This window comes from Dermochelys coriacea, chromosome 24, assembly GCF_009764565.3.
Source record: "Dermochelys coriacea isolate rDerCor1 chromosome 24, rDerCor1.pri.v4, whole genome shotgun sequence".
NCBI lineage: Eukaryota > Metazoa > Chordata > Testudines > Dermochelyidae > Dermochelys > Dermochelys coriacea.
The window spans coordinates 11,707,805-11,732,314 of record NC_050091.1 but is presented as its reverse complement, the minus strand read 5'-3'; the positions used below and the strand labels follow the sequence as shown (position 1 = coordinate 11,732,314).

Sequence of the window (24,510 nt, the reverse complement as noted above, 5' to 3'; positions counted from 1 at the left end):
GAACAGGGGCTAGCTGGGCAGCATAGGCCTGAGTTTACACTAGTGAGAAGTGGATGCACTTCCTTTTTCTGGTGTGAGCAACCACACAGTGGGGCAGAGAGCTGGGCACAGGCTTTTATCTTCTCCTGTTCTCAGCAGCTGCAAAGCCACCTCGCAAACAGCTAATTCACAGTGGCTGATATTGCTAAGGCAGAGGCATCACCAGGGTCCACTGTCACACACACACACGCTTCCAAGTGCTGAGGGTCGGAGCAAGTTTTGACTCTTGGGAAGATATGCTGTGTGGCTGTTAGTTTGGGACTATGCAAAATTCTGCATAGAGGCAGCTTTGGGAGCCAGGGAGCTGGTGGTGATTCCTGGGAGAAGGGCTTTCCCTATGTATTGTTTGCCCACCACTGTTTCAGGACTAGCTGTTGGTGGGTAAATAAAACCGGTTCAACTTAAACTGTATCCAGGTTCCACGTGACAGCTTTCTGTCCACTAATAATCTGACATGCAGGGCCTGGGACACCTGCTGCCACTGTCTGGAAGAGAGGCACCGTACTGGGCTCAGTGCAGGGGGAACTGGGTGAAAGAATGTGGCCTGTTTTAGATTGGATAGAATGGTCCCATCTGGGCTTAAGCTCAGGCTCTATGAGTGTAATGCCGACAGACCCTGGTTGTCGGCAGGCAGGTTCGAACTTGGGACCTCAGTGCATGAGCCTCTACAGCAGGAACTAAAAGCCAACTGGTTGTTAACTAAGGTTGTATAGCGGACTCATTTTCTCTAAGTGGTCTCAGTGCCGCTAGATGGGACACAACACCACACCCAGGAGGTGTGTAGGTTACATGAGCACCCAGCCTCTGCTATAGCCCAGGGCTGTGGGTTTTCTTAGGAACATCAGGCACTGGGACCCAACTGGGGCATTTCTAGGCCAAGCCTTTGGAAAGTGCTGGTGCCATCTGACTTTGTTTTGCAACCAGCACTGGGGGTTGGCTTGTGAATGACTCAGCCGCTGCCTGAGCTTTCACAATCCGAAACCTCAAGCTGAAAAAAGAAAACGCCAGGGAGGGGAGGATGGAATTGGGTTTCTCAGCAAAAACAAAGCATTTCTCAATACAGGCTGCTTATAAGAAAATAAGGAGCTGGCGATACAGACCTTGCCAGGAGGGGTTCCTAGCAGGCAGAACTCAAGCAGCCTGGAGAAGAGTGTGTGCGACTGCTGGGGGATGAACTGAGCTTCAGAGCAGTGAACGCAGATAATCTCCAGCTCTAGCAGGGCTCTTCCCAGCCAGGCCCCACAGGGACCCCTTTGTGCTGCTGCCAGCCTGGGGAGCCCAACTGGAGTTAGGCGGAGACAGTGATGGAGCTGGCATCTCCTGGGGTGGGGAACTGACCAGTGGGGGAAGGACTCGGGCTCAGCATGGGGTGCATTTCCTTTTCCTGGTCACAGGAATTTCCCCTGGTGCAGAGGGGCTGAACACTGCAAATGCCTGAGGGGGGAGGAAGGGAAAGGGGGAGGGAGAGGCAGCTGCAGAGGAGACAAAAAAGAGATTCCTTTGGGAAAGGCTGTTGGGAAACAAGTCCTAACAGTGGGCGTTGAGGGGGGGAGAGATGGAGGAGGGGGCGAGGTGGGGGGTTGATGGTAGGGTTGCCAGTTTTGGTTGGACGAATCCCTGCAGATTTCCTCATGACACAATCTTTAATTAAAGATTAAGCTTTAATTCCTGGAATCTCCAGGACAATTCCTGGAGGGTTGGCAACACTAGGGGAGTGCCCTCCCAGGGAGGAGGGTTAGGGCTCTGTGAGCTGGGGGAGGGTGGGAAATTCCCTCCTGGGGGAAGGGCTGGGAGCCCCAGATCTGGGGGGGCGGGGAGCGGGGTGTGAGCGCAGGGACTCACTTGCCTGTGGGAAGTGTCCGGAGACCCATCACTCCGGCTTTGCTGGGCCAGCTGACATGGAGTTTCTAGCAGCCTCTCCAGCCAGACCACCTCCACTCCTAAACCAGGTTGCCCAAGGCAGACGCAGGCCAAACCAGCAGGAGCCTGGCTCAGTTCACAGGGCTCCTGGCAGCGGCAAGCACTGAACGCTCTTAGTGCAACTCTGGCCAAATGGGTCTAGGTCTGTCCCCAAAGGCTCCAAGGGTCCACAGGCCTTGGCTCAGAGAGAGCATCTGCAGGTGGGGCTGGCTGGGTCATCACTGCCTGGCCCTCTGCCCCGGGGGTGGTAGGGTGATCAGACAACAAATGTGAAAAATTGGGACAGGGGGTGTGGGGGGAGTAATAGGAGCCTATATAAGAAAAAGACCCCAAAATCGGGACTGTCCCTATAAAATCAGGACATCTCGACACCCTAGGGGGTGGGTGGGTAGACTAGAGGGGATGTCCCTGTAGGCGGGCATCAACTCTTGATGATAATAATAGCCCCCCCCGGGCATGCATGGACTGTAGGGGATGAGGCCCCCCCACTCCCCGGGGAGGAATAGACTGTAGGGGACCATCCCAGCCCCTGCCCCCTGGAGCCCCTTTCCCTCCCTCCCACTGCACTTTTTCTTTTATCCTGGCCTGACTGACTTTCTTTAACCGCCCTGCTGTGTCCGTCTGTCTGTGTCCATCTCTCTCTGCAGAAGTGGCATCAGTTTCACTGAAGCTGTGGTTTTCAGTAGGTTTGTTTAAGGTGGTAAAAATATGGATGAAGCTGAACTGAAATGACTCCCGAGCTTGCAGAATTTGGTGTGTTTTCTTACATCTCCAGCTCCTGGAGTCCTGTGATGTATGGGAGATTCTTGGCTTTAATTTAAACAAATCCAGTACATTTCTGGCCCCCTGGCTTTGGAGAAAAGTACCAGTACCAATACAGGCTCAGACACCAGAGGGCAAAGCAGGAGGCAGTGCTCAGGGCAGAGGGACTTGTGGGTGCTATAGCCACCTAAAATTTGCCTTAGCGCCCCCCCACCCGATAGCAGCTGCTGCTCTCCAGCTGCCCAGCTCTGAAGGCAGAGCAGCGAGAGCAGGGGCTGCTGACTGCGCACCCAGTTCCAGCAGCCGCAGAGAAGTAAGCCCGCGGTGGCCTGTGTCCCCACTCACCGGGGCGTGCTGTCCAGGGCAGTAGGGTCTGGGGCTTCCCACAGAAACAAGGACTGAGCCGCTCTGGCCCAGGTTCCTGGGACCCTCCCCCTGTGGTCACTGCTCCCCAGGACTCTGCTGGCCCCGAAGCCGGGTCCCTCTACCTGGGCAGCTTTTACTGGTTGCAAGCAGCCAGCACTTTGGCCTCTGAGCTGGCCAGGGGCACGGCCACGGAGGGGGATGTGGCCTCATGGCAAGGAGAGGTCCAGCTTCCCAATTTGTCTGGCCCATCTCAGCCCCCACCCCCACCCACTAGGACGAGGCTGATGCTGCCCATGGGGCAAAGGCACAATATTATCATTATTTTTATTATCACAAAGCTCAGGCACCCCTAGTGCCCCGTTTTGTCAGGTGCTGCACAGCCAGAGCAAAGAGCTGGTCCCTGCCCTACGGAGCTTACAGTCCAAGGATCAGAGGAGAGACACTACCATGGGGGGGGGAGCACAAGGCAACACAGAGACAATAACGGGAGCAGAGCCCAACAGGTATTGGGTTTACAGCTTCATGACTTTTCAACTGAGCTCCTGCTTCTTCGGGGTCCGGCGCATGCGATTAGCCTACGTGGGGCTGGCGATCCCCAAGGGCACTAGTGTAAGCCCCCCTAGCTAAATGGGCGCTTCTGGAGGATACTAATAGGGAATCCCAGCTGACACACTGGGTGTGACCCCCCACCCTGCTGCACCTGGGGGGAGGGGGTAGCTTGGTCTGCGCCCCAAACTAGGCACTGGAGGGACACACTGGCCCTTCCCCGCCCCATGCTGATTGTCTGTTTGCTCCATCCCCACTCCCCTTTCCTGTCTTCACTCCGCTCCTGCCCCTCACCACCCCTGCCTTTTCCCCCCACCCCCTTCCCTTTTCTTCTCATTTAGCTGATCTCCTCCTACTAAACACAGCCAAGACTAGACACCATGAACACGCCATTTGAGGCCAGTACTTTGGTCACAGGTTGGGGTGTTCGACCCCCTTCCCACACTCTGTGGCTGTCTGGAAAGCCCTGTCCCCCATGCTGTTTGTGCAGCGCTCAGCACAACGGGGCCTTGGTCTCGGCGGTCCTTAGGCATGGCCATGAACCTCTTGATTTGTAATAACTGCTCTTCCCCCATCCCCGGCTGCTCCCCAGCTGGGTTTTCATTTCCACATGGCACAGACTAATAATTAAGAGGCCTTGGAAGAGCAGGGAGGGAGGGGTCAGGTTCCCCCCCCACCAGGCAGAGGGGGCGGATGACGGAGGCAGGATGGTTTATAGGGAGCTGGAGCTCGGGAAGCTGCATCCCAGCTCCGGAGATTGCTTAATTCCAGCTGCAGTGAGTGGGGCTGGGGTAGCGTGTGGAGGCAGTGGGTCTGGAGGGGTGCACAAAGAGGGGAATGGGGGCTCGTTGGCCAAGATGGGGGACCTGGTGGGGAGGGCAGGGAGCTTAGTGGAGTGAGGACGGGGAGAGGGATCTGGGGGATGCATTTGAGGAGATTGCAGGCTTGGGGCTGTAACTCCCTGAGTGGAAGAACCCACTTCCCTCTGGCATTAACCTAACCTCCCCAAAGGATATGGGGCAGGCAGGGACCCTGTGGCGTATGTGTGGGGCGGGGAATGTGGAGGGAGAGACAGATTCTTGCAAGGAACAGGGCACTATGCAGAGAGGACCAAGGGAGAGGAGAGAAGGTTTGTGGGATGTGTGGGGTTCATGGAGGTGTTTGTGGAGGGCATGATAATGTGGGGGGTGGGAGTAGGGGGAGGCAGTTGGGGTCCATGTACGATGGGGGGGTGTCTATGCAGGGGGAGATGGGACTAATTCAGGTTCAGGGGAGGCAGTGGGGTCCATGTGGGGTTGTGGCATGTCCGTGCGGGGGGGGGGGGGCACTGCAGGATCAGGGGAGGAGTGGGGTCTGTGGAGGGGAGGCAGTGGGGTCCATGTGGGGTTGGGTGGGTGTCTCGGCGAGGGCTATGTAACCTGCAGCCAGAGGCACTGGCTAGGTCCCTTCCCCAGGGTAGGTCGGTGCATTTGGGACCAGTCTCGAGGTCACATCCTCCCCCCCCTGCACAGGGACACACCAAGCCCAGTGACCATGCGGCCTGCGGTGTCCATTTCTCTGATCCTCATGGCTCTGACGGTCCTGGCAGGTAAGAGCCCCGATTCCTCAGGGAAACACAGCTGGGGCAATGGGGGTCTCAGAGCCTGGGGGAGGAGATTGTGCGTGTAAGAGGGGAAGGAGGGAGCCGGGGGAAGGGTGTGGGCCAGGGTGAGTGAGAAGCAGGGAGCATGTCAGACCAGTCTATCCTGTCTCTGCCTCGCCCACGGTGGGCAGCACTGATCTTTGCTGCATGTTCATGCAGCGCCCGCCACCATGGGATCAACAGCTGCCCTAGCAACACCTCAGTAGAGATTATAAATAACTGTGGCTCAGGGATGCCTGGGATCTTGTCAGCAACAGCGGGGCTTATCGAAACCAGGGCCATGCATTTTGCATCTGCAGTATGACATGTGTGTGTGCACGTGCATGCAATGTGCCAGGGTGTGCATGGATGTGTGTGTGCATGCATGTGTGCAATGTGCCGTGTGTGTGTAAAACCACAAATAGGAGCAGCTCCACATCTGAGTCAAATTACATTTCTGAGCTGCCAGAACCAAACAGTAACCCTGAGACTTCTGAAAAAAGCTAAAATCTCCATTGGCTGCTGGGGAAGTCTGGGGTGAGCAGGGCTGAGGGAGTGCGATGGGTGGTCTGGCATTTAAAGGGGATCAAGGGTCATTAATCTCAAGCAACACAAAGTCTTCCAGGGGCTCCAGAGCCAGGTACCAGAAGCAGGAAAGCTAACTGTGAAAAGGGCTGAGAATTCGCCCCGTGACAAGCGTGTTTCAGAGACTATGGAGAAACACCTTCAAGGCACAGAATGATGAGATCAGGACGCCATCATGCTGGGCACTGTACTGACACAGAGAGCTGAGCGTGTACATGCACACACACCCCTGGCACATTGCACACATGGCACATTGTACATGCACACACACAAACACCCCTCCTCCTCCAGCACATTGCATGTGTACGCACACAAACACACGCCCTGGCACATTGCACGGGTGTGGTGAGTCAAGTGTAGGCATTCTCCGTCTCCCTTTCAGACTCTGCTCAGGCTCAACCGACAGAGGCAACCCTGTCCGAAAAGTTTGAGAAGTTCCAGAACAGGCTGCAGGCCTTTGCTGACAGCATTGCAGATAGAACCAAAGCTGCCTTCCAAGAACTGGATCACAGCGAGTTGAGCGAAAAGACCCGGTGAGTCACAGGGGCTCAGTGTGGCAGTGTGACTGAGACTGTCACCAGCAGCTAAGCAGAGATGGGGCCTGTTCCAGGCTTGGCTGGGAGACTGAAATGGCATACCAGGGAAGCTGCAGGAAGAGTTTGTACTGGGGGGAGGGGGAAGATGCTGCAGCCCACCCACACAATCAGGTCCAGTCAATTGTGCAGTGCCATGACCCCCCTGCTCTGGTCTCAAAGGACAGATGACATTGTAAATGATGTTGACATTTAAATTAGCATTGCTGAGCATCAGAGTTAACTCCTCAATGAGATCCCCCTTGGGCTTTCTGCAGACTCAGGCAGATGTCACTGCATTGGTCACACTTGAGACAGATCTCTCCTCTCGGAGCTGAGGCAGGGACTGGTGCTCATTTTGTGTGCGCAGCACCTGGCACAGGAGCACCCGATCTCAGTCAGGGCCGGTGCGGTGCTGGCAGGATGGAAGCTTGATCTTGGTCAGGGTCTGTGCAGCGCTTGGTGGCCCTATGGGGCCTCTGAGCTAGGTCACTACTGAAATATGAATAATGTATCATGTGAAGCAATCCCATGGGAAGTGCGGTGAAATCCAGCTGGCTGAGAGGTGCAGCAGATAAACTAGTACGATTTAGTTCAGAGTTGGGACTGAGCTGGCCTCATTATCCTCACAGCTCCCAGGAGAGGCGGCTACACTAGAAAGAAGAAAAGGAGTACTTGTGGCACCTTAGAGACTAATAGCTTATGCTCAAATAAATTTGTTAGTTTCTAAGATGCCACAAGTACTCCTTTTCTGTTTGCGAATACAGACTAACACAACTGCTACTCTGAAACCTACACTAGAAAGGAAACACCCATTCCTTAATCATGTGTCAAAATCACTGTAATTAACAATAATGACCAGGTGGCTGCTGAGATTTGCCAGCATCTACTAGGCTCTGTCCCCAGAGGGATGCTGGCTCTGTTAGCTGCTCCTAGACAGTAGTGTCAAAAATCAGGGCAGCTTTGCACTGTTCACAAGGTCAAAGCCCCGGGCTTCTCAGCCACCCCCTTTACAAACTCCTCAGTCATCCCGGTAGTAGCATCTGTGGAGGTGGGGGGTGAGGAAATGCAGGATCCTAACACACTGGCTGATGTTGCCGCTGCCTCCCCTTGTCTTACAGGAACTGGTTCTCTGAGCAATTCCAGAAGATAAAGGAGAAGTTCAATGAGAAGTTTTCCAGGGACAGATCTGACTGAGGGGATTTTTTCTGCAGAGCTCACAGGCAATTCTTGGGGTACTGGTCCCTTTGAAGAGATCATGCTGGGAGGGGAACTCAGGGTTGGCACCCAAGTTCCTGTTTTTTATTGCTTTTTTTGTAGCCATGAATAAATGCTCATTGCCTTAGTGCTGGGTTTGTATCCAGGGGTTGCTTGGTCGTTCCTGCACAGAACATGCTCATTAGGGAGAGGCCTCAAAATTCTCTGAGTCTCACTTTGCTTTTTCCGTCCTGTTATTCTCAGTGCCCCCTCCTGCTTGTCCCATGGATCACCTGAAATCATTCTGTGGTACCTGGTGTTCATGCAGTTCACATGGCCTCTCATGTCAGCTCCCCTGCCCCTTACCTGTCCCTTATCCAAACTGAGCAGGTTTTGCCTTTTCAGTCTTTGCTAACAGCTCAAGCTCAGTGATATCTGTGCCACTGCTCTGAATTCCCTCCAGTTTGTCACCTCTCTGGGCCTGAGAACAGGATTCTAACTGCAGGGCACAGCAGAGGTTTGGGACCTTTCCTGTACATCCCTGTCACTGTTACAATCTTGTATTTTATATGCTGCGTATATAGTTCTGGTCTATATAGCATAGATCCATATACATGTGTGGCCACCGTTCTCCAGCTCTGGTAGCCACATTTTATAAAGGACGCAGAAAAACTGTAAAGGGTGCAAAAAATAGCTGCAAAAATTATCCGAATACACAAAACTGTTCCTAGAAAAAAAGCCTCACAGGGAGCGACTGAAGGGGACCAATCTGTTTCACTGATTAAAAAGACTAGCAAGGGGTGACTTGATCAAGGTATAAACGCACATTCACAGAGACTGAGAAAATAGTAGGTACTAAAGGTGTCTTTTATCCAGCAGAGAAAGGCAGAAAAAGACCCAGCAGCTGGAAATTAAAGGCAGACACATTTAAATTAGAAACCAGGTGCAAATTTGAACAGTGAAGGTAGTTAACCTTTGGCACAAACTCCCAAGGGAAGTGGTGGATTCTCCGTCCCTTGATGGTGCCTTGCTGGAAGATGCTTTAGTCCAATGCGAGTTATTGGGCTCACCACAGGGGTAACTGGGGGCAGCTTTCTGGCCTGTGTTATGCAGGAAGTCAGGCTAAATGATCTAATGGTCCCTTTGGGCTCAGTATTTATTAATCAAGCTAGAGGGTTATTTTTTTAAAGACAGACATTTAGGCAAAAGTGGCGAGGGGCGAGTGTATGGGGAGTGAGGGTTGGAATGTACAGTAACTCTTCATTTAACGTTGTCCTGCTTAACGTTGTTTGGTTGCTGAGCAATTAGGGAACATGCTCGTTTAAAGTTGCGCAACACTCCCTTATAACGTTGCTTGGCAGCAGCCTGTTCTGTCCACTGCTTGCAGGAAGAGCAGCCCATTGGAGCGAGCTGGTGGGGGCTTGGAACTAGGGTGGACCGGCAGCCCCCCATCAGCTCCCTGCTCCCCTAAGTTCCCTGTGCAGCAGCCACCCAGCAGGCTACCAATTGCCGGCAATTCCCCTGTCCCTCCCCGCACTGCCATGTGCTGCTCCTGCCCTCTGCCTTGGAGCTGCTCCTGGGAGCCTCCTGCTTGCTGTGCGGTGGGAGGGAGAGAGAGAAGAGGGGTACTAATGTCAGGGTGTCCCCCTCCCCCTGCTCCTGCCCCCACTCCTGTACCTCATCTCCATGGAGCAGGGGTGGGGACACGACAAGGCTCAGACTGGAGGGAGCTTGCTGGCAGCAGCAGCTGTCTCAACTTGCTGAGCTACTTAAAAAGGCAGCGTACTTAGAGTGGGGTCAGTGTGCTGTGTGTCTGTCCCTCCCTCTCTCACACACGCACACACACACACACACTGTGTGTCACTGTCTCTCTCTGCCATTTGTGTCTCCTTCCCCCATTCGGGCTGCCTTGTAGAGTGTGAGGCTACACTAACAACGTGTTAACCCTTGAGGGCTCAGCCAAGTGCTAGTTCGTCATTTAGCAGTAAGGTATTCCCTGGGAAATTTCCCACCCTCTTCCACCCTCTGACTTCACCACCTCAACCAAGCTTCACAATCATCATTGCTGTGTACAGTAATAAATTGTTTGTTTAAAATGTATAGTGTATATACACATACACACACCCATACTATATATTCATTTATTTGTGGCAAGGCACCCCTTTTGCCTGAAGTAAATCAGCCCCACTCCGGAGAGTGTCTATCTTCCCTCTTCGGGGTTTGTTTCTCAGAGTCTTCCCAGAAGGGCTTTGGGCAGGCCTGAGGAGTGCTCCTCTACCAAACTAAGGGGAAAAGTCTATAATGCACTGAAACAAAAGGGGAATACCTTTCCCTGGCCCCCTCACTGGGGCAGGTGTTGTCCTGTCACTGGCCCCGGGGTGTCAGTCCTTCCCCTAAACAGGAACTGGGTTTTGGGTGTCTCCCCTATGGGGAGGAGCACAGTCCCTCACACTGGAGGAGCCTATCTCCCTACTGCCTCCAGCCTTGTGCAGTTTGTCTCCCTCCCTCAGGAGAGTGGTTTTAACAGGTTTCAGGCAACCCTTAATTGGACTCAGGTGTCCCTAATTGACCCGAAGTAACCCCTTCCCAGCTTGTAGGAAAAAGGGCCTTTAGCATTCTAGGGCTAACATACTGGTTTTCTTGAAAATTTTTTCCCTGGAACCTAACCCCCCACATTTACATGAATTCTTATGGGGAAATTGGATTCGCTTAACATTGTTTCGCTTAAAGAAGCATTTTTCAGGAACCGAACTACAACATTAAGCGAGGTATTACTGTATGTGAATCTCACCGTAAAATATTTGACACAATAAATACTGACACAAAAGGCAGAGCCCGGACACTAGGGGGCTCTCTAAACTCACCAACAAAGCAGAACAAGATCTAATGGCTGAGAGTCAAGGTGAGAAAATTTCAAACTGGAAACAAAGCAGGGATTTGTAACAGTGTGAGGGAATAGCCACTGGAACAACCTATCTAGGGGTGTCACTTTAAATCAAGACGGGGGTGGGAAAGGGGTCTTTTTAGCCACGATCTGCACTACAAACTTATGAGCCACATCACATAGCTAGATTGGCCTAACCCTCGATGTAGACTATATCGACAGGAGGGGTTCTCCTGTCCTGGGAGGTGGTGTACCTGCGTCGCCAGGAGATGCTCGCCCGCTGGTGTAGGTAGCATAGAAGCTGCTAAGAGCTACAGCAGTGCAGGTGTGCTGCTGCAGCACTGTAAGTGTCGACAAGCCCTTAGATCCAGCACCAACATCTCATCTCCATTGCCCTGCTGCATACATTGACTGCAGAGAAGTGAGTTTGGGTTTGCACTTTGCAGCAGCCTTCAGTTCACCCCCAAGGTGGGCTGCCAACACTCCCTCATTACGAGGGTCAGCCTTTATTTTTTCATCTCTGTCCAATAAGATCGGGAGTTGCTGGGTGCTGCAAAAAGCAGCAAGAAACACCCCTGGCGAATGGAGGTGAGCCGTGCTTAGTATTATTATTAATAATAATGATGATAACAATATCAGGAGGAGTATGAGGACGGAGGCTAAGAAAACAGTCCCTTGTTTTGGCAATACAGTGTTGGCACCCCTAACCACAAGTCACTGGGGGTGGCCTGGGTTAAGCAGGTCTGCGGAGATGATCACAGGGCTCCTTTGGGAGGGTCAGCTCCTCAGCTGCTGTAAATCACTTTGTGACCCATGTGATTGTGTTTTAAACTGATCCAGAAAAGCTGGTTGATAAGTTACCAGGAGCAAATATTGCAAAAGCTCTGAGCAAAGTGACCTTGGGAGCGGGAGTTTAGCTCCCAGCAACCTCATTCTTCGGGATACTTAAATAAACAGCCCTTTGGACCACCCCAGATGTCAGCAGCCTGTCAGAGAGAAGCTGACCTCAGTGTCTCTGCTTGGAGTGCCTGTTCCAAACACAGGTTCTGCACCAGTAGCTTTAATTTGGGGTTTTTAATGAGATAGTTATACCAGTACAACCCCTAATGTGGGTGCAGTTATATCACTATAATGGTGCCTTGTCCTGATTTGGCTTATTCACGTTCCATAAGAGAACAGCTATACAGGCTCCTTTATGCTGCCAGACCTGCCTCTACGGCAGGGGTGTGTATTGTACCACTTTCAATATACAGGCAGAGTTAAAGTGGTGTGTGTGTGCAGAGAAAGGCTCAGAGCAGCTGATAGATTGTCAGCTCTTTGGGACTGGGCTGTCATCCTGGTCTGGGTGTGCAGGGCACCCTGGCCCAGGACTGCCACTCCTTCGCACACGGGCAAGGCAAATAGCAGGAATTGGGCTGCACTGAGCACGCTGTGTTGAATTGCCCCTTTGGCTACAGAAGGGAGCTGTGGTAAGAGGGTGGTGGGAGTGTGAACCCTGATGGTGTCTGTGCGAGAAGGCACTCTTATGTGCAGTACAGGGATTGTTGATGGGTGAGAACCCCATGCACATGGGAAGCTCTAGGATGGGATGGCGGGAGGAACAGCTGTGCAGGGGGAGAGAGAGACCAATAATACCTCACTGTTCTGTGGCACTTTTCGCATCCGATGAAGTGAGCTGTAGCTTATGCTCAAATAAATTTGTTAGTCTCTAAGGTGCCAGAAGTACTCCTTTTCTTTTTGTGAATACAGACTAACACGGTTGCTACTCTGAAACTTTTCACCAGTAAATCTCACCGTGCTTTACAAAGGAGCTCAGTATCATTATCACCCTTCCTGTTTGCTGGGCTCCTGGCTTCAGTGGAATAGTGTCCACTGAGACAATGGCCCTGGCGCTCTTTGGAGGAGAGGCATAAGAGGAAGGCACTGGAGGCATAAGGCGATACAGCAACATGACTGGGACACAGAAGGGAGACTAGCTGCTTATCACCCTCTTTCTTAACACAAATTCTGGCTCTGCACATGGCTGGCAGCAGCTGGGAAGCAGTAAAAGGGGCAGATTTACAAAGGTGCACTGCAGTTCCCAGGAGCACCCACTGTCCCAACAAGGGCAGATCAATGGGGGATTCCCTGCAATTCTCAATGGGGAGGGGGAAACAAAGCCTCTTCCTGGGCAGATATCTGATAATATGATGCAAGGCAGCCAGAGAGGGAGGTAGCTAGCTAGCTAGCGAGATAGATAGGTAGGTAGATGGGAGGTGGAGGTGTGTGTGGATGCATCATTCCTTTTAAGCTGTACCTTTCCATTCCCTCACCCTTCCAGTGGTGTTGGTGCCTTCTCTGATCCATGCCCCCGCACTATATATTGACACTGATCTGTCCCCCAGAGTGTTTGTGTTGCACGATTATTATTATTCCAGGTTTAGAAGCTGGGGAAAAGTCTGAAGGTTCCAGGACGCTCCCTCTTCTCTGCAGCTTTGCCTCTAGCACCATGGGCCTCCACAGCCCCACCTGGGCTCTCCTGTTGGTCTGTGTCGCCCAGGCTCTGGCTACTAGTTTCGGGGAATATCTACACTACACTCAAGAGGTGTTACTGCCACTCCAGTAGAGCTACCTGCACTAGCTTTCATCCAGCTAGACCCGCTAAACTAGCACTGAAGAAGCAGCAGTGTGAGCTAGAAACCCCGGGCTGCAGCCTACACCCAGCAGCTCATGCTGAAACCCCTCACTGCACCTTGACGACCGTTGTAGCTGATGCTAGCTAGGCTAGCGCTCCCATGGGTAGGCCTATCTGATTCAAGGAAGAGCCTACAGCCTTAACGGGCAAAGGTGTCCTTTAAAAACAGTGCACATGCTCAGCATCTTTGCAGCCTTTCTGGCTGGAGTGTAATTTCACAGGGACCCTGAGAAACAGGAAGCTGGAGTGACTCTCTTAGGGTCATGCAGCGTTGTTATAGCCATGTTGGTCGAGAATATTAGAGACACCTCAGTGGCTTTTATTGGACCAACTTCAGTTGGTGAAAGAGACAAGCTTTTGAGCTTGCACAGATCACTTACCTCACCTGCCCTGTCTCTCTCAAGGTCACACAGTGAGCCAGGACACCCCCTGCCCACTCTAACCCACTAGACCCCACTCCCCTCCAAAGCTAGGGATAGAACCCAGGAGTCTTGACTGTCAGCCCATGCTGTGAGGAGGGATGCATTACTAAGGGCTTGTATACACTGGCACTTTACAGCGCTGCAACTTTCTCACTCAGGGGAGTGAAAAAACAGCCCCCTGAGCACTGCAAGTTTCAGTGTGTAAAGTGCCAGTGTAGACAGTGCACCAGCGCTGGGAGCTGGGAGCGCTGGAGGTGGTTTTTCTCTCTCCCTACACAAGCCACATGGCAGTACTTTAATGTTGCCAGTGAAGATGTGCCGTAAATCACCAAGAGCAGTCTGGCTATTTAGCCCATCTGTGCACACAAGCGGCATCTGCACATCCATAATGCCCATGCCAGGGAAATCCCCTAATGGGATGAGGTTTGGGGGAAGTGGTGTGGAAACCAAATAGCCTCAGCATCACTCAGCAGGAGGGGATGAGGCCACCCCACCCAGGGCAGAGGCCCAGCACGTGGGGCTGAAGTGGGACATAAGGATTTCCTAGACCGTATGGGAGTTAATTGTGGCCTAGGCTGCCCCCTTGAACCAGCGCGAATTTCACCATGGAAGGCCTGGCTGGGTCATCCTTGGGCTGCAGTCTCTGGGGCTGGAATCTGCTCTGTTTGAGTCAGGCTAGTTTTGGGGGGCTCTGGACAACACTGAGCCCCAGGCTCAGAGCCCCCTCCAGGAGAGTGTAGAAAACATTGTGCTTCCACTGAAGGGCCTAGAAGGTGTCTCTGATGTTTCACTGAGGGGGCCAGGGAGAAGGAGCTGGGGTGGAGGGGGTTGGGGGGCTCTTTTGTTCCACTGAGAGGTCTGGGGGTCTCTGAGGTTCCACTGAGGGGCCCTGGAGTAGGGTCTTGGGGGGAGGCAAGGTGCGGGGGAAAGGCAGGCTGAGCAGGTGGGGAAGTAGGGTGACCATCTGGGGGGAGTGAGGGAGGGGCAGATCCCACAGGCTGCCTGCTGAGTGGTGGGGGGTTTCCATGGGGCTGAATTTCCCCACTCACTGAGTCAGTATAATTCTGACTCAGACCCACTCCTAGGGACATAGGGTGGTGGGGGGGTTGTGTGGCATTGGTCAATCAGTTGCTCTTAGGTCAAAGGGCCAGGCCTGGCTGTGTTTGCTTGGAGTTTGACCTGGGATGGTGAGGTTGTGTCATTGATGGATCTGCTTTTGGGAAAGGGGGGTTAAGAGTTTTCACAAACACTCTATAAATGAGCTGGCCAGGACCTTGGAGCCAGAGTGAGCAGCAGCCTCCAGTCACCCGTGAGTACCTCTCCTGTGGGGTCATACAGCCTGCCTGCCTCTCAGCCTGGACTGTAATGCCCTGGCTCCAAGAGTGCCTGGGGGCTGGAGCAACCTCATGCGGGCTGCCCTCTCTGGATTGATATCTCCTCCTGTATCTCTGCATCCTGACCTGGAAAAGCCACGAGGGAAGCAGCCACCTCTCGAGGCTAGGAGCCTGGGGCCCGACAGGGGATTTTCCTAGGAGCACGCAGCCCCAAGGGGTTTGCTTGACTTCCCTGGCCTGCGAGCCCAAGGTTCTGTTTCTCCTTTACCAGCTGTACATGTTTTATTTGGTTTGTAGGTTTCCGTGCCTTGCTCGAGTCTCAGGAAGGAGCCACGCTCTCTACGACAGGTATGGTCCCTAGTCACCCCAGGACCTGGATCCCCCTGCCAGCCCAATGGAATTGGAAGCTAGATACATTCAGGCCAGTAACCATACAGTGAGAGGGACTGGGGACAGATATGGGGATCCCCGTCCCTTGATGTCTGTAAACAAAGCACAGACATCTCAGCTAAACCATCGCTCTGGCTTACCCAGGTCCAGGAGGATACACGAGTTACTGGGAGGGGCTTTGGCCGGGGTTATGCAGGAGGCCAGACTCCCTGCTGGATTTCAAATCAATGAATGTCTGAATCTGCACCCCATGCCCTGTGTTGTGTTTTAGATGTGTGCGGGGGGGGGGGGGGGGCAAAGCTCCCATCCCAATTTAGCAGGGTTCCCATCCACTTTGCAGGTGCAAATGGCAGGACTGGGCACAGGGCAGCACAGGGAATCATCTCCCAGGAAGATGCTGGCACCTTAGTGTCTCCTGGTCACTGCCTTGAATACACAACAGTTTAGTCTCCTGAGGACTGAGATGCTTTGGTTTAACTAAAGTCTCTGGACTCAATAGACGAATGTCTGGATTAAACTGAATGGAGTGTGCTATACAAGAGGTCAGACTGGATGATCTAATGGTCTCTTTTGGCCTTAAACTCTATGAGACAGGGAAATACTAGGTGCATAATAAGCCTGTGGAACTCCCTGCCACAAGATGGCACTGAGGACAAGAGCTCAGCAGGATTCTGACGAGGATGGGACGTTCCTATGGAGAACATGAATATCCAGAGCTGTGATAAGGATTTAAAAAATGAGCGGTTTGGCACCGCCCTGCTATGGGGCATGAGCCACCCCCTCTCTCACAGAGTCAGGTGGGGATGCCTACCTGGTGCGTGCTGCTGATAGAGGTAGGAGGCTGGGCTGGATGGATGTGACTCAGGTGGGGAATCCCAACAGTGTTCCAGGAACTATGCAGTAGGGAACAACCCTGAGCCAGCTTTGTGGGCCTGGGGTGTGGGCTGGATGGGAGCTACCACATTTGCCATTCTTGATGTCCACTGGTGTGAGCTCGGCCCCAGTGCAATAAGTGAGGGTGGGAAGAAGGGGCTAGGCTCAGCAATGTCCACTCTGACTTTCTGTGCACACACCCAGTACAGAGGGAGAAAGTGGCATTAACCTGAGGGTTTTATTTTCCAGCAAATATGGGGCAGATGGATCTGAAAATTGCAGTGGCCTTCATCCTGCTGTTGTTTCTCTGCACCGGTAAGAGATGCTGGAGTGTGGTAGATTCCCTGAACCCGGAGATGCAGGTTAAACTCCTCCTGATGATGTCTAGAGAGATGATGTCTCCTTGAGTTCCCCTACTCCAGAGCACGTTATTCATCCTCCTCCCCATTTACTGTCTAGGGGTTGTATCCAGGCCCAGGGAAAACCTGAGGACGCAGCCCAATATTTGCCAAAGTGGCTGCTGATTTTAGGGCCTGATTTTCAGAGTTGCTGAGCTCCTGGCACTCCCCCAGCTTTTCCTGGAGTTAGGGGCTGCTCAGCCCTAGACTTCCTCTTCATGGTTTTCTTCAAAAAAATTTCCCAAATCATTTTTTTTCGCTAGAACAGAAATTTCCAAGGAAATGTCCAATTTCAATGACATTTCTTGGATTTTTCCCCAAAACTGATGATTTTTTGGTCCTTAACAACTGAAAGCCAAAAATCAATAACAACAAAGTTGCAGTTAAAAAATGAAAAACAGGAGAATGAACATAAAGAAAAAATTTGAATCAAATTTTTTCATGCGAATAAACGCCAGTTCTCTGCTAGCCACAGAATGAGTTGCCCTAAAGCAATTGTACCCCACTACAACACAATTTAGAATTGTAATACAATTTTCAATGCCCCACAACCCCCCTCATTTGCCTGTCAAGACCCTTCTGGGGCTTGCAACCCAGTGGCTGATAAACATTGTGTTAGATTCTGTGGTTCATCTGAGCAATGGCTGCCTCTCCTAGCTTGTGTTTAGCATGTCACTCACACACCAGAAGTGGAGGCTTTCATCTGTCCAGCCGGAACTAGGCTGATTTCCCTTCTGCATTAAACACAAACCCCCTTCCAGCCAGTGTTTGCTGTTGCATGTTCAGCATCTTGCGTGGTGCAAGAATGGTACTGGGATATTTGTGACAGGTGCTTTGCACATCAAGGGATCACGAGGATTCAGCTTTTCCAGTTTGTCTCCTGTATCAGAGGGGTAGCCGTGTTAGTCTGTATCCACAAAAACAATGAGGAGTCCAGTGGCACCTTAAAGACTAACAGATTTATTTGGGCATAAGCTTTTGTGGGTAAAAAAACCCCACTTCTTCAGAGGCATGGAGTGAAAATTACAGATGCAAGCATAAATATACTGACACATGAAGAGAAGGAGAACCATTGCTGACAAGGCCAGTTCAATCAAGGAGGATGTGGTCCACTCCCAATAATTGATGAGGAGGTGTCAATACCAAGAGAGGGAAAATTGCTTTTGTAGTGAGCCAGCCACTCTCAGTCCCTATTCAAACCCAAATTAATGGTGTTAAGTTTGCAAATGAATTGTAGCTCAGCAGTTTCTCTTTGCAGTCTGTTTTTGAAGTTTTTTTGTTGAAGGATGGCTACTTTTAAACCTGTTATTGAATGTCCAGGAAGATTGAAGTGTTCTCCTACTGGCTTTTGTATGTTACCATTCCTGATGTCTGATTTGTGTCCATTTATTCTTTTATGTAGAGACTGTCCAGTTTGGCCAATGTTTGTCTCCTTTCTCTCCAATACCAGTGTAAAAGCAGCTACCTCCCTGGGCATGGCCCCTCCTCCCCTAGAGAAACCTGAGCCCCATTTTCTGTCTCTGCAGAGGCTGCCAGTTATCGGCTGCAGAAGCGAGAGGCTCAGGACTCATTCTTCCAGATCCAGGAGGTTGCCAAGAGTTACTGGGAACGGCTGAACTCAGTGGTCCAGGGCTGGCTGGACAGTATCAAATCTTGGTAAGGGGAAGGCAGAGTGCAAGTGTAACCCACACCCCTCCTGGGTATGGTGTTTTGTCCCATATAGTGGCACCAAGACCACTTAGAGAGATAAAATGAGTCTGCTCTACAGCCTTAGCTAAGAGCCAGTTGTCTTTTAGCTCATGTGGTAGATACAGACTCATGCACTAAGCTCCATAGGTCCCAGTTTGATCCTGCCCTCTGACAACCGGGGTCTGTCAGTGTTACACAAACAGAGATTAAATCTGGAGGAAGCCACCAGTGTGGCCAATATTTCCAGGCAGCATTACGTGGAACAGACACCCCCCCAGAGGGAGTGGTTTGAGAGGTGGTGGTCTCTGGTTCCCCACAGACAGTGGGTTTGCTCTGTCGGTGCCACAAAGTCCTGGAGAGTCCCATGTGGGCTACAATCCTGGGCGCACACAGATGCAAAGAGCATGCACTAGTTGTGACCTAACAGCCCCTCCCCATTCCTGAGGGCTGATTCCCAATCACTTCCTTCGTGTGACTGGGCCAGGCCCTCTGGCAGGTAGGTTAAAGCTGCCTTTGTGGTTCCTGAAGTTTGAAACTCTGCAGGGTCCAGCTCAGGCACTGGTGTAGCTGCTTTAATATATGCAGACGATACAAAACTACTCAAGATAGTTAAGTCCCAAACAGACTGCGAAGAGCTACAAAAGGATCTCACAAAATTGGGTGATTGGGCAACAAAATGGCAGATGAAATTCAATGTTGATCAGTGCAAAGTAATGCACATTGGAAAACATCATCCCAACTATACATATAAAATGATGGGGTCTAAATTAGCTGTTACCACTCGAGAAAGAGATCTTTGAGTTACTGTGGATAGTTGCCTGAACTCATCCACCCAGTGTGCAGTGACAGTCAAAAAGCTAACAGAATGTTGGGAATCATTAAGAAAGGGATAGATAATAAGACAGAAAATATCATATTGCCTTTGTATAAATCCATGGTACGCCCACACCTTGAATACTGCGTGCAGATGTGGTTGCCACTTCTCAAAAAAGATCTATTGGAATTGGAAAAGGTTCAGAAAAGGGCAACAAAAATGATTAAGGGCATGAAACGGCTGCCATAAGAGGAGAGATTAATAAGACTGGGACTTTTCAGCTCGGAAAAGATGACTAAGGGGGGAATCAGAGTAGCAGCCATGTTAGTCTGTATCTGCAAAAAGAAGAGGAGTACTTGTGGCACCTTAGAGACTAACAAATTTATTTGAGCATAAGCTTCCGTGAACTACAGCTCACTTCATTGGATGCATTCAGTGGAAAATACAGTGGGGAGATTTATATACGCAGAGAACATGAAACAATGGGTGTTACCATACACACTGTAAGGAGAGTGATCACTTAAGATGAGCTATTACCAGCAGGAGAGTGGGGCGGGGTGGAAAGGAAGGAAGAAAACCTTTTATAGTGATTATCAAGGTAGGCCATTTCCAGCAAAATATGATAGAATTCTATAAAATCATGACTGGTGTGGAAAAAGTAAATAAGGAAGTGTTATTTACTCTTTCTCATAACACAAGAACTAGGGGTCACCAAATGAAATTAATAGGCAGCAGGTTTAAAACAAACAAAAGGAAATATTTTTTTACACAACGCGCAGTCAACCTGTGGAACTCCCTGCCAGAGGAGGTTGTGAAGGCCAAGACTATAACAAGATTCAAAAAAGAACTAGATAAGTTCATGGAGGATAGGTCTATCAATGGCTATTAGCCAGAGTGGGCAGGGATGGTATCCCTAACCGCTGTTTGCCAGAAGTTGTAAATGGGTAACAGGGGATGGATCACTTGATGATTACCTTTTCTGTTCATTCCCTCTGAGGCATCTGGCATTGGCCACTATCAGAAGACAGGATACTGGGCTAGATGGACCTTTGCTCTGACCCAGTATGGCTGTTCTTATGCTCTGCTTCTCATGGCTCTCTCTGGGCTCTGGGAAGCAGAGATGGATGCTATGGCTCCAACATGGCATTCTATCCCATTTGGGAAGGTCCTCTGAGCAGGGGGCATTAACAGGCAGCTGTCCACACCTATCTGAAGCCCCTCTATGCTGCCCGTATGGCATGAAAGGGCCCTAGGGTGCATAGGAAGCAGGGCCCATGTGTCAGTGATTTTCAGGGCTCCATGGCTGGATTTGGTGCTGGTTTTACTCTAACATGGACTGTATTTAATAACAATGCTGACAGTGCAGACCATCCTGCAGGGACCAGGATCCAGCCGTCTCACGTGGCGTCTCCTCCTCCTCTTCACTTTCCTTCCCAGGGACATCTATGAAAAAACCACATCAGCTGCAGGGACCTACACAGAAATCCTGAAGGACCAGGTTTACCATTGGTGGCATGGGGAGCAGTAACATAGGCTGCTGTCCACCCCATCCCCATCCTCATCCCCTCCCTGCTGCCATTCCTACAGTGACAAGCCAGCAAGGATAGCGAGCGGGTTCCTCTATGTTCATATTTGTTTATGTGCTGACACTTTTCTGCTTACAGAGTCAATAAAGCAAATTCCCTTGCCTTGCTCCATTCACTGCTGTGTGTGTGGATCTGTGAGTGACACAGAACTTGGTTTCAGAGTAGCAGCCGTGTTAGTCTGTATTCGCAAAAAGAAAAGGAGTACTTGTGGCACCTTAGAGACTAACAAATTTATTAGAGCATAAGCTTTCGTGAGCTACAGCTCACTTCATCGGATGCATTTGGTGGAAAAAACAGAGGAGAGATTTATATACACACACACAAAGAACATGAAACAATGGGTTTATCATACACACTGTAAGGAGAGTGATCACTTAAGATAAGCCATCACCAGCAGGGGGGCGGGGAAGGAGGAAAACCTTTCATGGTGACAAGCAAGGTAGGCTAATTCCAGCAGTTAACAAGAATATCAAAGGAACAGTGGGGGGTGGGGTGGGGTGGGGGGGGAGAAATACCATGGGGAAATAGTTTTACTTTATGTAATGACTCATCCATTCCCAGTCTCTATTCAAGCCTAAGTTAATTGTATCCAGTTTGCAAATTAACAGAACTTGGTGTGTATGGGGCTCACTCAGAGTCTTAATTATAACTGCACCTGTCTTCAGGTATTGGGAGGAAACTGAGGCACAGCGAGGGTACCTGAGAAGGAGTAAGGTGCAGAGAGAGGAACAGAACTCACAACTCCTGACTCCCCCACTCATTGTCCACCAAGATGAGAACAGAACCCAGGCGCCTTGGTTCCCAGCCCCCTTCACTGTAACCATTAGAACCCACTCCACCCAAGCATCAGGCATAGAACCCAGGCATCCTACCTCCCAGCCCCCTCCTGTTCCGACTCACTGGACCTCACTCCCTCCAAGAGCTGGGAGTGGAAAAGGCCATACTGCAAACTTGTTCTAGCTCTAAGTTTCCTCCCTGTTTGAAGCTAGCTGCCACTGAGGGGTTTGGGGTAGACCCATCTGTTACATTAAAGGGTTGAGTGATCAGTGCTAAAACTGCAAAGGCACATTGAGCTATACACACAAAAACACACACACACAAAGCCTTGCACACCCAGAGCCATACATCCCCACATACATGCCCATAAAAACTCATCCACTAATAGCCAAACACTCACTCCCACCTGCATACACACCCATGCATCTCAATATTCACACAGAGCGATACATACACATAAACACCCAGACCCTGATGATTCTGGGTGCCTGCTGGCACTGGCCACTGGGTCTGTGGGCCCCGGTGCAGATAACTACCGCCTCTTGTGGAGGTGGTTTTATTATGCTGACGGGAGAACTCTCTCCCATTGCACCGCTGTGGTGCTTCTCATGTAGATTAGGCTTTAGTCTCACCCACAGGGGGAAGTAGGTAACACTGTCCCTCTTACAGATGGGGGCCAAAGCTCAGACAGATTCAGTGACTCAGCTGAGATCACACATTGAGTCTTCAGAGTAGCAGCCGTGTTAGTTTCTAAGGTGCCACAAGTACTTTTCTTTTTACAGATACAGACTAACAGATTTATTAGAGCATAGGCTTTCGTGAGCTACAGCTCACTTCATCGGATGCAACTACCACATTGAGTCTGTGGTAGAACCAGGGTCAAACCCAGGAGTGGGGCTGGGCAGAAAACTCATTCCCACCCACCTCAGGAGAAGTTTCAACATTCATATTTTCTCTCCAATCACAAATTGGGATGAAAAGTCAAAATCTTAAACAGTTTTGTGAACCAAAAATCAGAAACAATTTTTGGTTCGGGTAAAGATTTTGTTTTAGTAAATTCAGAACATTGTGTTTCAATTTACCTTATTTTCATTTCTCTTTTTTAGTGCAAATGTACCAACACTTTAAAACAAAAAGTTAGTTTGACTCAAAAAGCTGAAACTTACTGGATCTACAGTTTTGAAATTGTTTTAACCAAAAATGTTTCAAGTTTAGTGTGATGTTGCACTCCTTATGCTTTATAAAAATATGTTTATAAGTGTGAATATGATGTAACTGGAATATGCTTTATGCAAAGGTCTCTTGTAAGGTATCATTACAAAGCTTATCACCTACTGAGTGTGTTCATCCCATTTGTTTGCATGTATTTCTATATCTGGAGTTAGGAGAATAAGATAGGTTTCAGAGTAGCAGCCGTGTTAGTCTGTATTCGCAAAAAGAAAAGGAGTACTTGTGGCACCTTAGAGACTAACAAATTTATTAGAGCATAAGCTTTCGTGAGCTACAGCTTACTTCATCGGATGCATTTGGTGGAAAAAACAGAGGGGAGATTGATATACACACACAGAGAACATGAAACAATGGGTTTATCATACACACTGAGTGATCACTTAAGATAAGCCATCACCAGCAGCGGGAGGGGCGGGGGGGGAGGGAAACCTTTCATGGTGACAAGCAAGGTAGGCTATTTCCAGCAGTTAACAAGAACATCTGAGGAACAGTGGGGGGTGGGGTGGGGGGGAGAAATAACATGGGGAAATAGTTTTACTTTGTGTAGTGATTCATCCATTCCCAGTCTCTATTCAAGGCTTAGTTAATTGTATCCAGTTTGCAAATTAATTCCAATTCAGCAGTCTCTCGTTGGAGTCTGTTTTTGAAGCTTTTTTGTTGAAGGATAGCCACTCTTAGGTCTGTGATCGAGTGACCAGAGAGATTGAAGTGTTCTCCAACTGGTTTTTGAATGTTATAATTCTTGACGTCTGATTTGTGTCCATTCATTCTTTTACATAGAGACTGTCCAGTTTGACCAATGTACATGGCAGAGGGGCATTGCTGGCACATGATGGCATATATCACATTGGTAGATGCGCAGGTGAAGGAGCCTCTGATAGTGTGGCTGATGTGATTAGGCCCTATGATGGTGTCCCCTGAATAGATATGTGGACAGAGTTGGCAACAGTCTTTGTTGCAAGGATAGGTTCCTGGGTTGGTGGTTCTGTGGTGTGGTGTGTGGTTGCTGGTGAGTATTTGCTTCAGGTTGGGGGGCTGTCTGTAAGCAAGGACTGGCCTGTCTCCCAAGATCTGTGAGAGCGATGGGTCGTCCTTCAGGATAGGTTGTAGATCCTTGATGATGCGTTGGAGAGGTTTTAGTTGGGGGCTGAAAGTGATGGCTAGTGACATTCTGTTATTTTCTTTGTTGAGCCTGTCCTGTAGTAGGTGACTTCTGGGTACTCTTCGGGCTCGGTCAATCTGTTTCTTCACTTCACAGCAGGTGGGTATTGTAGTTGTAGGAATGCATGATAGAGATCTTGTAGGTGTTTGTCTCTGTCTGAGGGGTTGGAGCAAATGCGGTTATATCGTAGAGCTTGGCTGTAGACAATGGATCGTGTGGTATGATCTGGATGAAAGCTAGAGGCATGTAGGTAGGAATAGCGGTCAGTAGGTTTCTGATATAGGGTGGTGTTTATGTGACCATTGCTTATTAGCACCGTAGTGTCCAGGAAGTGGATCTTTTGTGTGGACTGGTCCAGGCTGAGGTTGATGGTGGGATGGAAATTGTTGAAATCATGGTGGAATTCCTCAAGGGCTTCTTTTCCATGGGTCCAGATGATGAAGATGTCATCAATGTAGCACAAGTAGAGTAGGGGCATTAGGAGACGAGAGCTGAGGAAGTGTTGTTCTAAGTCAGCCATAAAAATGTTGGCATACTGTGGGGCCATGCGGGTACCCATCGCAGTGCCGCTGACTTGAAGGTATACATTATCCCCGAATGTGAAATAGTTATGGGTGAGGACAAAGTCACAAAGTTCAGCCACCAGGTTAGCCGTGACATCATCGGGGA

General features: G+C 50.4%; 2 protein-coding genes across 2 annotated transcripts; both read left to right on the top strand.

The window, feature by feature from the left end:
• Positions 1–4,293: 4,293 nt before the first annotated feature.
• On the top strand, positions 4,294–7,770 carry APOC1 (apolipoprotein C1). The gene is made up of 4 exons (XM_038382560.2): positions 4,294–4,409; positions 5,145–5,221; positions 6,222–6,372; positions 7,533–7,770. The coding sequence occupies exons 2-4, from the start codon at positions 5,167–5,169 to the stop codon at positions 7,606–7,608; spliced, it is 282 nt and encodes a 93-aa protein (XP_038238488.1). The 5' UTR covers positions 4,294–4,409; positions 5,145–5,166; the 3' UTR covers positions 7,609–7,770.
• A 2,691-nt stretch (positions 7,771–10,461) lies between these two features.
• Positions 10,462–20,779, top strand: LOC119847629 (apolipoprotein C-II-like). Its single transcript, XM_043502119.1, has 5 exons — positions 10,462–10,510; positions 15,220–15,270; positions 16,435–16,500; positions 18,110–18,239; positions 20,524–20,779. Exons 1-5 carry the CDS (start codon positions 10,495–10,497, stop codon positions 20,612–20,614), a joined length of 354 nt encoding a protein of 117 aa, XP_043358054.1. The 5' UTR covers positions 10,462–10,494; the 3' UTR covers positions 20,615–20,779.
• Positions 20,780–24,510: the final 3,731 nt, after the last annotated feature.

Coding starts and splice junctions, on each gene's coding strand:
- LOC119847629 (XM_043502119.1), top strand. Junction 15,271..16,434: donor AGCCACGCTCTCTACGACAG/GTATGGTCCCTA, acceptor TTTATTTTCCAG/CAAATATGGGGCAGATGGAT. Junction 18,240..20,523: donor CTGGACAGTATCAAATCTTG/GTAAGGGGAAGG, acceptor TTTCCTTCCCAG/GGACATCTATGAAAAAACCA.
- APOC1 (XM_038382560.2), top strand. CDS start 5,167: ATGCGGCCTGCGGTGTCCATTTCTCTGATCCTCATGGCTCTGACGGTC. Junction 5,222..6,221: donor GGCTCTGACGGTCCTGGCAG/GTAAGAGCCCCG, acceptor TCTCCCTTTCAG/ACTCTGCTCAGGCTCAACCG. Junction 6,373..7,532: donor GAGTTGAGCGAAAAGACCCG/GTGAGTCACAGG, acceptor CTTGTCTTACAG/GAACTGGTTCTCTGAGCAAT.